Source organism: Drosophila erecta, unplaced genomic scaffold, assembly GCF_003286155.1.
Source record: "Drosophila erecta strain 14021-0224.00,06,07 unplaced genomic scaffold, DereRS2 tig00000092-arrow-pilon, whole genome shotgun sequence".
NCBI classification, from domain to species: domain Eukaryota; kingdom Metazoa; phylum Arthropoda; class Insecta; order Diptera; family Drosophilidae; genus Drosophila; species Drosophila erecta.
Window position 1 is genome coordinate 12542524 of NW_020825207.1, and position 11640 is coordinate 12554163.

An 11640-nucleotide genomic window follows, 5' to 3' on the forward strand; every position below is an offset into this window, starting at 1 on the left:
TGCTAGCTTACTGCGTTGGCGAAACACGGCAGCATTATGCCCCACACCCTGCAAGGCCACACTGACCGCGCAGCTGATCAGTTATTTAACGGTCGAAGCTTCGGCGAGAACGTTTCCTCTTTTGCGCATTAATTTCGCGAGCACGCGTCTTGTTTTTTTCCCGTTCGCCGTGCACTTGGACGCAGTGTGGAAAGCGTTGACTGCGCCGAAGGTCATTGCTGGGCAAGCGGAGCGTCCAATCGCCGCTGGTGGTGACGTTTGTGGAAAAATCAATTCGGGCCCGTGACGAACGTCGACCTACCAGTTCTGTGATAAGTGATAAGCGGCCGAATAATCCAAGCGGAATCCGAATCCAAGCAACAACATGCCCGTGGGAACGTTCGACGCCTGGGATACGGCTGTGCTGATCAGCATCCTGGTTGTGTCGGCTCTGATTGGCATCTACTACCGGTATACGGGCGGCAAGCAAAGAACCACGCAGGAGTACCTGATGGCGGACCAGAGTATGACGACCTTTCCGGTCTCCTTCAGCCTGATGGCCAGCTTCATGTCCGCCATTTCACTGATGGGCGTCTCCAACGAGTCCTACGAATTCGGCACCATGTTCTGTGTGATCAACATTGCCTATGTGCTGAGCACGCCCATCGCCGCCTACTTCTTCCTTCCCGTTTTCTACAGGATGCGGACGACCAGTGTGTACGAGTACCTGGAGCGGCGCTTCGGTCAGGCCACGCGCCTGTCCGCCTCCCTGGCCTTCACTGTGCAAATGGTGCTTTACATGGGCATTGCCCTCTATGCACCAGCGCTCGCTTTAGAAGCTGTAACCGGCATTCATCGGTCAATGGCCATCGTGGTCATTGGACTGGTCTGCACCTTCTATTCGACACTTGGCGGCCTGAAGGCAGTGCTCATCACGGATGTGTTTCAGTCCTTCCTTATGTTTGCCGCCATCTACGCCGTGATCGCCGTTTCGGCCATTAAAGCTGGCGGATTCGCGGCCATCTGGGAGGTGGCTGTGGAGCGAGGACGCGTCAACTTCCTTGAGTTTTCATTGGATCCCACCGTAAGGCATACCTGGTGGTCACTTATAATTGGCGGCATGGTCACTTACCTCTCTTTGTATGGAGTTAATCAAACACAAGTGCAGCGACTTTTGAGTGTCCGCAATTTGAAGAGCGCGCAGTCAGCGCTGTGGTGGAACTTGCCCATTCTAGGAATGCTCAGTTTCAGCACCATTTTCAGTGGCTTGGCTATATTCTACTATTATCGAGATTGCGATCCAGTGCTAAAGGGACGCATCGAAAAGCGGGATCAGGTGATGCCCCTTTTCGCACTTGATACTATGGGTAAGTTTGAAACACATCCAATAAGGGTTTCTATTATTTGATTTCATTTTTGGCAGGTCAATATCCTGGACTGTGCGGTCTGTTCGTGTCCGGAATATTCTCCGCCAGTCTTTCGACGATTTCGTCGGCAGTTACCTCTCTCTCGGCCGTAACGCTGGAGGATTACTTGAAACCCTTGTACAAGGCGATATTTAAACGGACACTAATTGACTCCAAGTCCACGTTGCCCACCAAGATTGTGGCGTGCATATTTGGTCTGCTTTGCATCGGGTTGGCTTTCGTGGCTGGCTCCATGGGCGGAGTACTCCAGGCCTCGCTTACCATTTTCGGCGTGGTAGGCGGTCCTTTGCTGGCCATTTTCACCCTTGGAGTCTGCACCACACGCAGCAACCAAAGGGGCGTGCTGCTTGGATTCCTCGTTTCTCTAATAGTTTCCTTCTGGATGGGATTCGGCGGACCCAAACCAAGGCCAGTTACCTTGGAGTTCAGCACAGCGGGCTGTGAGAATGCCACTTCTGTAATGGCGCACGCCATCCAGCTCAGCGCAAAGAGCAGTGGGGTGGTCATCGAACCGGACTACTTCTGGTTATATCGAATTTCCTACCTGTGGCTGAGCGTGATCGGCTTTCTAATCGCCGTGGTCGTGGGCTATGGCAGCAGCATTGTGCTGGCACACTTTGGAAAGGCAGAGAACGCGGAAATCTATTTGGACAAGTCTCAGAATCAACTGGACTATGACCTCTTCGCACCCATGCTGTCTCGTCGCTGGCGACGCCAGGAAGAACAAAACCAAACTGCCCAGGACGAAACGCTCACCAAGCTAACTGAGCAGTAGTTCCGCCGGCTTAGATTTAGTGTAGTTTATATATATAGATAAAAGAATTTCCAGGAGGCGTCGGCTATACACACACGCGGTATTTGCTTAGTCTTGTTACGGATGTCGTACCTAAAAGTGCATAACTATGTGACCTTTTTGTATACCTGTGTGAACAAAACTTGCAAACAGAACGACCAAAACAGAGTCTTCCATATACACACAAACAACGATAATTAGTAGTTATTAACCGTGTTGCAAATGTTCACAAGCAGATCATTAAGAGGCCTCTTAAGAATAGTCAAATGTTTTTTACAATACCATATAAAAAGTAGGATACTACCTCAATAAACTTTTACAGAGCGACAATAATAACTTTGGAGCCTAAGAGCGTGTTGGCCGACTACTTTCCCATGCTGAGCATTGGCAGCCACAATGCCTCACATAAATTATTGATTTAGTTATACTCCTCATTTAATTGGGATATTTATGTTCATACCTCCTAGTTACTCGATATTTTTATAGATACCATAGTATGCATGCAGCTCGAAGTTTGGGTTTTTAATATACAATACAGTGAGCACCGCCTATAAATAGTTACTATATGGCTCTTAAAGCATTACATTGCGCCACATTGTGAATTCTGTTTACTTATATACCTATACCTCTAAATGTACACAAATATACATAGACTAATTATATACTCGTGTCGTGGCGCAATCAACTAATAACTCTAAGCAGTGAAAGTTATGTGTATTTGTAAAACCAAACTGCTGATCATTACAAAAATCTGTTCTACAAAATGTGATTGCTTTTTTGCTGCGGAAACATGAGACCTGTAATCCAGCTGCAGCTGGGATTTTAATAATTACTTTGGGTGGCTCATACATATGTGTTCTCAGAAATCACGATTTGTGGAATACTACCTCCGATAAGCAAATTCGTGCGCTATCAGCTACCAAGGTTATGCGTGGCTCTCCCAACATTGCTTACTCAATGAGGAATCTATTTCGGAACGAATGCCATAACTTTCAAGCGCTTACCTTTGCCAATTGACATGCCAATATTGCGCCATGCGGGAACAAAGTCTAAATGTGGGTCGGAGACAGCAAATTGCTTAAAATTGGAGGAGCCATGGGTCAGCATGTGGATGGGTTTGCCTGTAAATAAACGCCAATTGATAGATTTGTCGAAAGATCATTAATAGTTGTTGTCCACGCTCGTCGGGAGTGTGGAAAGTTTTCGATTGGATTGGGATTGGGAGTTCAAAGTACCAACAGAGACTCGCATGACACACATTTTTGGCTAATGTTCCGACGAAAGAAGAAACCAAAGCGATGGATATTATGGTTTGAGCATAGCCGATTCTTGTTTACCCTTGGTGTGCGATTACCTATTTTTAAACATATTTGTATTTACCAACGAGAACCTTAAGGTATTTGCATGTATTCAATAGCAAGGTCATAAAATATATACGTACATATTCACAAGGAAGAGTATCAAATTGCAGAATACGCCGATTAATGATTATTTAGCCTCTTTTTGCAACGCCAACTGATGATTTGGGCGATTTGTTAGCATTTGGAAGCTAAAGCTTTCACAGATAGTTCCATTGATGCGATAAGGGGTTTCGCAACTCGGCCGATTGGCACTCATTTGTGTGATTTATTGATCTATTGATTGTGCTTCCTGACAAACTCCATGAACACATCCTGAAAAGTTGTATGGCTGACCGAGTAGTACAATATCTGCATTTGCTCCTTTAAGTTCTCCATGTAGGCGAAGATCTCGGACCACTTGATCTGCCCTTTCGGAATGCAGAAGGTGATCATTCCTCGGTAGGAGTACTTCTCGCTGGGGGAGCAGAGTTGGATATTACTAAGCTATTACTTCAACTTCCCTCTCAGCTCATTGAAAAAATTACAAAATATAACTAAGATGCTGTGCAGCTATAATAATAACTTTCACCTAATCAAGCTTGACTTCTGTAAGTACAACATAAACAAGATTATTTTATTTCTGTGCCAGGGTGCGCGATAACCTAAAACTATGTACAATATGGTAAATAAACCGCAGTTCATTTCCAAAGTGAGCAACAAATGTTTATGTAGATAAATTTATGTGCACGTGTATTGAAAATTTCAATCTGCTGCTGCGAGTGGTCAATATTGTTAATTAGCAATGATCGTGACCCAAATAAGATGAAAGATTCCCTAGATGCCTTCTTCCCCAAGTAGTTCTTAAGTTAAAGGCAAAAGCTCATTCGAAATTACTCATACGATACGAATACTAAATGTAATCTAAGCAAATAACTTCTTAGCATATGGATTTTGTGAAACAAATCATATCATATGATAGATATGATCGATATTTGATTTGGACTTAGCATACCTGACGGTGCTATATGGATGGTCTTTTGAGAAGACTTCCTCCAATCTCTGCAACAATGCCTCGTAGTCCTGGCGCATGTTTAATTCCGAATTTGTGGAGCCTGGCTGTGGTGTGATGCGCCTCGACTTCTTGACCGCTGCTACTGAAGGCTTGTTGTGTCTATGTAAGTGCGCCAACAAGAAGCGGCGAGCGCCAACCTGGCTGCCCATTCTACTATCTTTCGGGGGCATCATGGCGATCTGATTCCAAGTGTCCCTCTCATCGTCCATTTCTGCGTTGGTGCCCATCTTCACTTTGACGAAAATGCCCATATTGAAGCGGAGCTTCAGCCGCGACAAACTTCCGTAGCAGAGCAGGGAGCCACGGTCCATGATGCCCGCATTGGTGCACAGAAACTCGCACTCCTCCAAGTTGTGCGTGGTGATCAGAATGCTGCGACCACCTTGGCGGATACCATCCAAAATCCTCCAAATCTCGTACTTGGCATGCATGTCTACGCCGGCGGTGGGCTCGTCCAGGCACATAAGCGATGGCGCCAGGGTGGCCATGGCAATCATTAGCTTCCGCTTTGTCCCGTTGCTGTATGTGCTGATACGCTTGTTCATGTGGGGCACGAGTTCAAAGCACTCGGCCAATGACTCCACCAAGCTTTTGATGTACTCCTTTCGAATGCCGTTGATCAAGCAACTGAAGCGCAGCGCATCCTGGCCAGTCATAAACGACGAGAGCATCGTTTCCCGCGGACAGAAGCCCATGTGTCGCAAGGCATTCTTTGGCTGAGTCTTGATGCTGTAGCCCTTGATGTGAATGCTGCCCACCGTGATCGACTCCATGCCCACGATCATTCGGAAGGTGCTAGACTTGCCAGCCCCATTCCTTCCCAGCAAACCAACGCACTCGAAACTGGAAAGATGTGCTTACTAGCTTTACCTTCAATATTCAATTATACGAATTGATCTTTCACTCACGGATTAAGATCCAATGTTAGGGACCGTACTGCCACAAAGCTGCCAAAGCGTTTGGATACGTTCTTCAGGATCAGAGGAAAGTAGGAGTAATGCGTGGTGGTCAGGTAGGTTAATCTCCGCCGGATTTTGGTAACTTCCTTATCCTCATCTTCGTAGCTTGGGTATATTTTTTCGTTTTTAATGGACCTAAGAGCAATTGGCAATCGGTTAGCATAAACGGTAAGCACAATCGATCTCGGCATAACTTGAAGACATAGTTTAGTAGGCGCGGAATCCACGCGAACACGACAAGAATCAAATATACCACTCCGCTGATGAGGAGGTAGCAAAGCTGCTTCTGCTTCACGTATACCGTATGACTATGTATCACCTCATACGCTCCGCAACATAATGCATAATGTGGATGGACCAGAAGCACGGACTCAATAACAGCGTACCGAGTTTGCGGAGTCTGGGGGTGGATGAAAAAGGCCAGAACACCTGAAAGTAAAGTTTCGTTACAGTATCCAAAAAAGAATTCAGTGAAGTCCGAATTACCTATCATGTTAATGTACAGTATAATACTGAACACTTTGCCGAAATCTTTGGACATCAGGCTCATCAGATAGGTGAATGAAATGGCGGAGAACCCGAAGGCAAGCAAAAGGAGTGCAATGGGCAATACCGATTCCAAGGCAAAACCGGCGGTCACGATCACCGACCAGATCATTGCGATGAATAAGCAATAGTCCCAAAACAGATGCGACAGCCAGTAGGTGCTCCTGTACATCCCGCTGCCGAATTGCTGGTGCTGCACGCAGCTCTGGCGCTCGAGGATCGGCAAAACCGCAAAGATTACGGTGCCCACGACAAGGTAGTGGAACACGAGCACGGCGAACTCAATGGAGCTGACGTAGATCAGCCCGTGCAATGCTTGCTTATACGTATCCTGGTACGGTTTGTTCACAATCCGGATATCCAGTCGGGCCAGCTCCTGCCCAATGGCCGCGTACACCAATCCTAACGAGAGTGGTGAGCCGTGTTTGAGCTTATTGTTCGACCAGGCGACGATCGAATTTGCGTTGCTGTCGAAGGTGACGCCGGCCAAAAAGGAATGCTGCACCTTTACGAGGTCCGACTGCATCTCTGCCAGCAGATAGTCGTCGAGAGGAGTTCCCCTCGTTTTCCGCACTGAACCTCGTTGCCTGATGACATTCTCCATGTAGCGTCGTGCGAACCTATCGTCGTCGGCCGGGGAGTCGATCACAAACACCGCCTTGGGGTAGATGCTCAAATTCGTGACCAGCAGCTCGGACAGATGATGGTCGACGAAGAACATGAAGGAGGCAAAGGATTGGATGAGCAGGCAGATGATGATTGGCGTCGCGATGATTATGCAGTATAACACACGGTGGCGGCTCATAAACAGGCACTTCTTCTCTATGATAGCCCGAAACTGATTGCAGCATTTTACACGTCCATCGTCCTCGCGCACATCGAAGGTGGGCAGGAGATCTGGATATCGTTTTTGTGCTTATAAAGATGCTCGAACATATGTACATACTCCACTTACTGAGCAGGGACGCCATGGGCGACGGACCGGACTGGAAGTCAAAGGAGCTAATTCGATTCCAGGACTGCCTCATTTCCTCTCCCATTCGCAGAAACACACTTCCCAGTGTGGGGGCACACACACTGATCTCTAGCAGATTCAGTTCGTTCAATGCCTCCTCCAGCTCCAGAAACAAGCCCGAATATCGCTGCACATGCTTGGTGGGCAGCTCGTAAGTCACGTAAATGCCGAACTCGTTTTGCAGCCTGATGTCCGGAAAACGGGTCTGCAGAAAGTGCGTCACCTCCGCCACCCAGCATGTATCCATCTTGGTGCAGATCAGTAGGTAAGATGAGCCCGTGTCCGCGACCTGGGTGAGAAAGCCCGTGGTGCCGTATCCGATCACCTGGGCATCGCACAAGACCACAATTTCATCTGCAACCACCTCGGCCTCGTGCATGTTGTGCGTGGCCATGATGATGCAGCGACCCTTGCGTTCCCGCCGCAGTAGGTCCCACATGTTGCTGCGCATCGGAGGATCCATGCTGGTGCCGGGCTCGTCCAAAAGAAGTATCTGCAAGGCAGGAAATTTAGACTAGGAGCCAAATAGATAGGCGTAGTACCTTGGAGTTTCCGCACAGAGTGCAGCACAGCATGAGCATTCGCTTGATACCGCTAGGCAGATCCTTCACCTTAGTGTTGGCAAAGTCCTGCAAGTGACCGATCTCCAGATACTTGTCCGTCTCGGCAGAGGCCTCCTGTTGGCTCAGCCCCTTCAGGCGGCAGTAGAACTGGAGGTGCCATCGTGCCGTAACCTTCCCGAACTGCACATTGTGCTGCGGGCAAAAGCACATGGATCGGCGCGCTTTTCTCTGCTCGGTGGTCAGGTCATATCCATTGATGGTGATTTCGCCGGCGGTGGGCTTTAAGAAACCGGCCAGGAGCATGAAGATTGTTGACTTTCCCGAATCGTTGTGGCCCAGAAACACGGTGATCTCGTCTTGGTAGAAGTTTAGATTGAGCTCTTTAACTGCAACCCGTTCGTTGAAGACCTTTTCAATGTTTCTGGCCCGTACAATCAGTGGATGCCCTCTGATTCCCGTTTCCTGCCGTTCGACATCCGAGTCACTGGATCGATGGCGACCATTCCCCTGACACCAGAAGGAAGGCTGCACCGGAAAATACCACTTTCTGTTCCGATAACTCTTCAGCTGTTCCATATAAACTAGGATAAGTAGGCGGAACAGGCAGCCAAACAGCATGAGGATCAGGATGGGGCCCAGCTGCACAAATTCATTCCAATCGGTGCGCTCAAACATATATTTCCAGTGCATGCCCAAGCGAAGGTTCTCGCTCTTAATGAACTGTTGCAGTCCCATGGCCAACGAGCTGTTCAGGAAAAGGCAGACGAATATGGCGCGCGGTAAAGTGGGAATGTAGCCCATGAGCAATAGGCGCCATGGCAGGCAGCCAACTAGGTGCACGATCACTATGGCCACTTGCACACCGACCGTGTCCGAGAAGAAGGACGATATCATGAAGGCCGAAGTCAGGACCTCCAAGTTGTAGACCAGCAGAAAGAAGAGCAGCAGAGACGAATCACTCAGCGAAAAGTAGCGCCACCTCAGCAGGAGAACCATAAATACGGTGGGTATGGACAGGAGCAAGAAAGCCACCAGAAACCAGGACAGCCAGTATATCCATGCCCGCACGCCCATAAGTTGCAGCATGTCCCTGATATGGTCGCGCCTCTCCAACACAATCATCTAAAAATACCATTAAGCTACCATCATATAAGGAATATACTTGCATACTTGGGCAAGATATGCGGCGGATATGGTGACGGGCAGGAAGAGAACGCCGCCCAAGGCCACCGTGTTATCCAAACCGTCGGCTTTCTCGACATCTGGATAGTGCTGCAGAATTACTTCGGGTATTAAGGCGGCTTCGTTTTTGGCCCTGATCAACGCCTTGCTGAGCTTGGCTTGCACAACTAAAAATCCCTCGACCCGATAGTAATCAACGTCCATATTGGAGTGCTTGAAGACCGAACTGTTGTCCCAAATCATCTTGGGATCGTTGCGCAGGTGAAGCGGAAAACGCAAGCGCACTGTGACATTATTCGGAAGTACTTTTATGTCGCTGAAGCCGTCGTCAAACTCAATGCCCACACAGCCATAAGTATCCAATTCCGTCAGCGCTATACTCAGTTCAGAGGCGCTGGTAAAAGCCTGGCTACCCAAGGCCTTCAAGTCGTGTACCACATCCTCGATGACACCCGCTAAGACTGGATTCTTAGGCGAGTAGAAAATGTACCTGGTTCATTGGTTGTGTGTGTCAGGGTGGCCTGGATTATTGTGGCAGTCGGCACATACATACGGCACATTGGTTGTGATGTTGACGGGCGGGTACTTTACCGACGTCTCCCCTTGCGGCTCATGGAACAAAGCCGTCGCAGCATAGACGAGGAAGACTACGATGGGCCCCACAATGATGATCGCGTTGGTGAGCGTATTGGCGATCTGGAACCGCGCCGTCTTGGAGATGAGCAGCCACAACAGGCATATGCTGCTCTGGGGCTTCACGGGCGAATGCCCACTGGACATATTTGTACAATTTTGTTGACGCCAACACACGTAGACACATTAGAAATATAACAAACTTCACGTATACTCCGCACTAAAACGTTCCGGCTTCCGTGTTTTCTTTTATTTTGTGGTTGATGTGAAAATTCAAGACGAATCGGAAATCCGACAGGGAACGTAGCAGCTTACTTCTTCTTGGACACACCCACAGTGCGACCACGACGACCGGTGGTCTTGGTGTGCTGGCCACGAACACGGAGGCCCCAGTAGTGACGAAGACCACGGTGGGAGCGGATCTTCTTCAGACGCTCCAGATCGTCACGCAGCTTCGAGTCCAAGTTGGAGGAGGTCAGCTGCCAGTACTTGCCATCGATGATGTCCTTCTGCCTGTTGAGGAACCAGTTGGGCACCTTGTACTGCAGGGGGTTTGAGATGATGGTGACCACCTTGTCGACCTGCAAACATGGCATGTTGGTTGGTCTGTATCTCGGGCGAATTAGTCAGGCTTAACTTACCTCCTCCTCGGTGCATTCACCGGCGCGCTTGGTAAGATCCACATCGGCCTTCTTCAGCACAATGTTGGAGTAGCGGCGACCCACTCCCTTGATGGCGGTCATGGCGATGCCGACCTTGCGCTTACCGTCGATGTTCGTATTCATGATACGCAGGATGTGCTGGAACTTCTCTGGGATGACGAGCGACTGCAAAAATGAAATAAAAACATTAATAAATTGCATACGAGCCACGCCACTTTTGGCACCACAAAACGGTATCTGCAATAACCTCCTATTTTTCGCTTGCTGCTCTGAATTTCACATATTTTTGCGCAACTCACCATTTTGCCGTTTGTATTCTCGTATTTACTCCTCACTGCAATGAAATAAGAGATATTTTTGTTAAAACTTTGGCTAAAATCAAACGCGCAGCACACCACTCACCGGAAACGGGAAAAGAAAAGAAGGCCGAATTTATGTGGCTGCCCGAGGCGTTATAAAGGGCCTAAAAATGCCTGCCACGTTCCGGCCGCGTGCTGTTAGCTGTTAGCCGAGTGCTGTTAGGCGCACTCTGGTCCATCACTAATTGGAATTTTAAAATTCAAAGGGCACCCGCATTTTGTTCATTGAAAATACTTAAATAAGCCTCTTAGGAATGTCCGTTGTACACAGCTGAAACAATAAACCATATATGTTGATTCATGAACAGTATCCATTTTAATCCTAACTTACATTAAGTACCACATAGAGCACTGCATCCCTAGAGCACAGTTATATGGTTGCAAAAGCTTTGCAGAATGGGTGAAATAAATGGTAAATTAACTTAGCAGTGCACACAGATCATAATAATTTGTATTAAAGCGCTCAGCTGCGTTGGACAAGACGATGTCGTTTCGCTACGCATCCTGTGCACCAAGACTCGCGATGGCGGGCAGCAGAAACTCGAGGAAGTGGACATGTACGGAAACACTGCCCTCTTGAAAGCCTGCTATTTGGGGCGATTCGAGTGCGCTCGTACGCTGCTGGAATTTGGCGCAAATGTCTTTGCTATGAACTACTTTGGCCAAAATGCCCTCACTCTGGCCACTTATGCTGGCCACTTGCCGCTGGTTAAGGAGCTATTGCGACGGCGCTCCTATAAGGATTTCAACCTGTCCTCTATGATCCCGGCTCTCTGTGTAGCTACACTGCAAAAACATTCCGCCTTGGTGGCGTACTTTACTCAATTGGATCCGAGGGGCGTGCAAGAAACGCAAACAGTGCATGGTGAGTAAAAAACAAGTTTATTTTGATGATAACATTAAAATAAATTAAATATTTTTAAGGTCTGGGAGTTGCAGAGCTGCGTGGCATGATTAAAACAGCAGATCGTTTAAATAAGCATAATGCGCACTCCCCACCCACTTTTATAAGCAATCGTCTGCGTTAATGTATTGTAACTATATAATAATTTATACATTTTAAGTTTTTTTTTCAATATATTCTGTGAACAGTGTGAACATACATATGTG

The 11640-nt window shown here is 48.0% G+C and overlaps 4 protein-coding genes across 4 annotated transcripts; 2 read left to right on the forward strand and 2 right to left on the reverse strand.

Annotated features, from left to right (window-relative positions):
* The first annotated feature begins 14 nt into the window (after positions 1–14).
* LOC6547622 (putative sodium-dependent multivitamin transporter) lies at positions 15–2964 on the forward strand. The gene is made up of 2 exons (XM_001974850.3): positions 15–1346; positions 1403–2964. The coding sequence occupies exons 1-2, from the start codon at positions 365–367 to the stop codon at positions 2179–2181; spliced, it is 1761 nt and encodes a 586-aa protein (XP_001974886.1). The 5' UTR covers positions 15–364; the 3' UTR covers positions 2182–2964.
* An 869-nt stretch (positions 2965–3833) lies between these two features.
* On the reverse strand, positions 3834–9679 carry LOC6547621 (retinal-specific ATP-binding cassette transporter). Its single transcript, XM_001974849.3, has 9 exons — positions 9430–9679; positions 8865–9366; positions 7674–8816; positions 7072–7624; positions 6057–7013; positions 5765–5999; positions 5520–5705; positions 4552–5454; positions 3834–4014 (listed from the first exon to the last, which is right to left on the reverse strand). The coding sequence occupies exons 1-9, from the start codon at positions 9654–9656 to the stop codon at positions 3834–3836; spliced, it is 4887 nt and encodes a 1628-aa protein (XP_001974885.1). The 5' UTR covers positions 9657–9679.
* Positions 9680–9720: 41 nt separating this feature from the next.
* On the reverse strand, positions 9721–10642 carry LOC6547620 (40S ribosomal protein S18). Its single transcript, XM_026980754.1, has 4 exons — positions 10574–10642; positions 10471–10505; positions 10151–10336; positions 9721–10090 (listed from the first exon to the last, which is right to left on the reverse strand). The coding sequence occupies exons 2-4, from the start codon at positions 10471–10473 to the stop codon at positions 9821–9823; spliced, it is 459 nt and encodes a 152-aa protein (XP_026836555.1). The 5' UTR covers positions 10474–10505; positions 10574–10642; the 3' UTR covers positions 9721–9820.
* Positions 10643–10719: 77 nt separating this feature from the next.
* Positions 10720–11632, forward strand: LOC6547619 (DNA replication inhibitor plutonium). Its single transcript, XM_001974847.3, has 3 exons — positions 10720–10942; positions 10991–11395; positions 11455–11632. Exons 1-3 carry the CDS (start codon positions 10927–10929, stop codon positions 11556–11558), a joined length of 525 nt encoding a protein of 174 aa, XP_001974883.1. The 5' UTR covers positions 10720–10926; the 3' UTR covers positions 11559–11632.
* Positions 11633–11640: the final 8 nt, after the last annotated feature.

What these genes read in the sequence shown, in the direction of transcription:
- LOC6547621 (XM_001974849.3), bottom strand. Translation starts at nt 9,656, where the DNA reads ATGTCCAGTGGGCATTCGCCCGTGAAGCCCCAGAGCAGCATATGCCTG. An exon ending in GCCCATGGCGTCCCTGCTCA is followed by an intron (nt 7,014 to 7,071) that starts GTAAGTGGAGTA and finishes AACGATATCCAG; the next exon opens with ATCTCCTGCCCACCTTCGAT. An exon ending in ACTGTACATTAACATGATAG is followed by an intron (nt 6,000 to 6,056) that starts GTAATTCGGACT and finishes CTTTACTTTCAG; the next exon opens with GTGTTCTGGCCTTTTTCATC.
- LOC6547620 (XM_026980754.1), bottom strand. An exon ending in GTGAATGCACCGAGGAGGAG is followed by an intron (nt 10,091 to 10,150) that starts GTAAGTTAAGCC and finishes CCATGTTTGCAG; the next exon opens with GTCGACAAGGTGGTCACCAT.
- LOC6547619 (XM_001974847.3), top strand. An exon ending in AGAAACGCAAACAGTGCATG is followed by an intron (nt 11,396 to 11,454) that starts GTGAGTAAAAAA and finishes AATATTTTTAAG; the next exon opens with GTCTGGGAGTTGCAGAGCTG.
- LOC6547622 (XM_001974850.3), top strand. Translation starts at nt 365, where the DNA reads ATGCCCGTGGGAACGTTCGACGCCTGGGATACGGCTGTGCTGATCAGC. An exon ending in TTTCGCACTTGATACTATGG is followed by an intron (nt 1,347 to 1,402) that starts GTAAGTTTGAAA and finishes CATTTTTGGCAG; the next exon opens with GTCAATATCCTGGACTGTGC.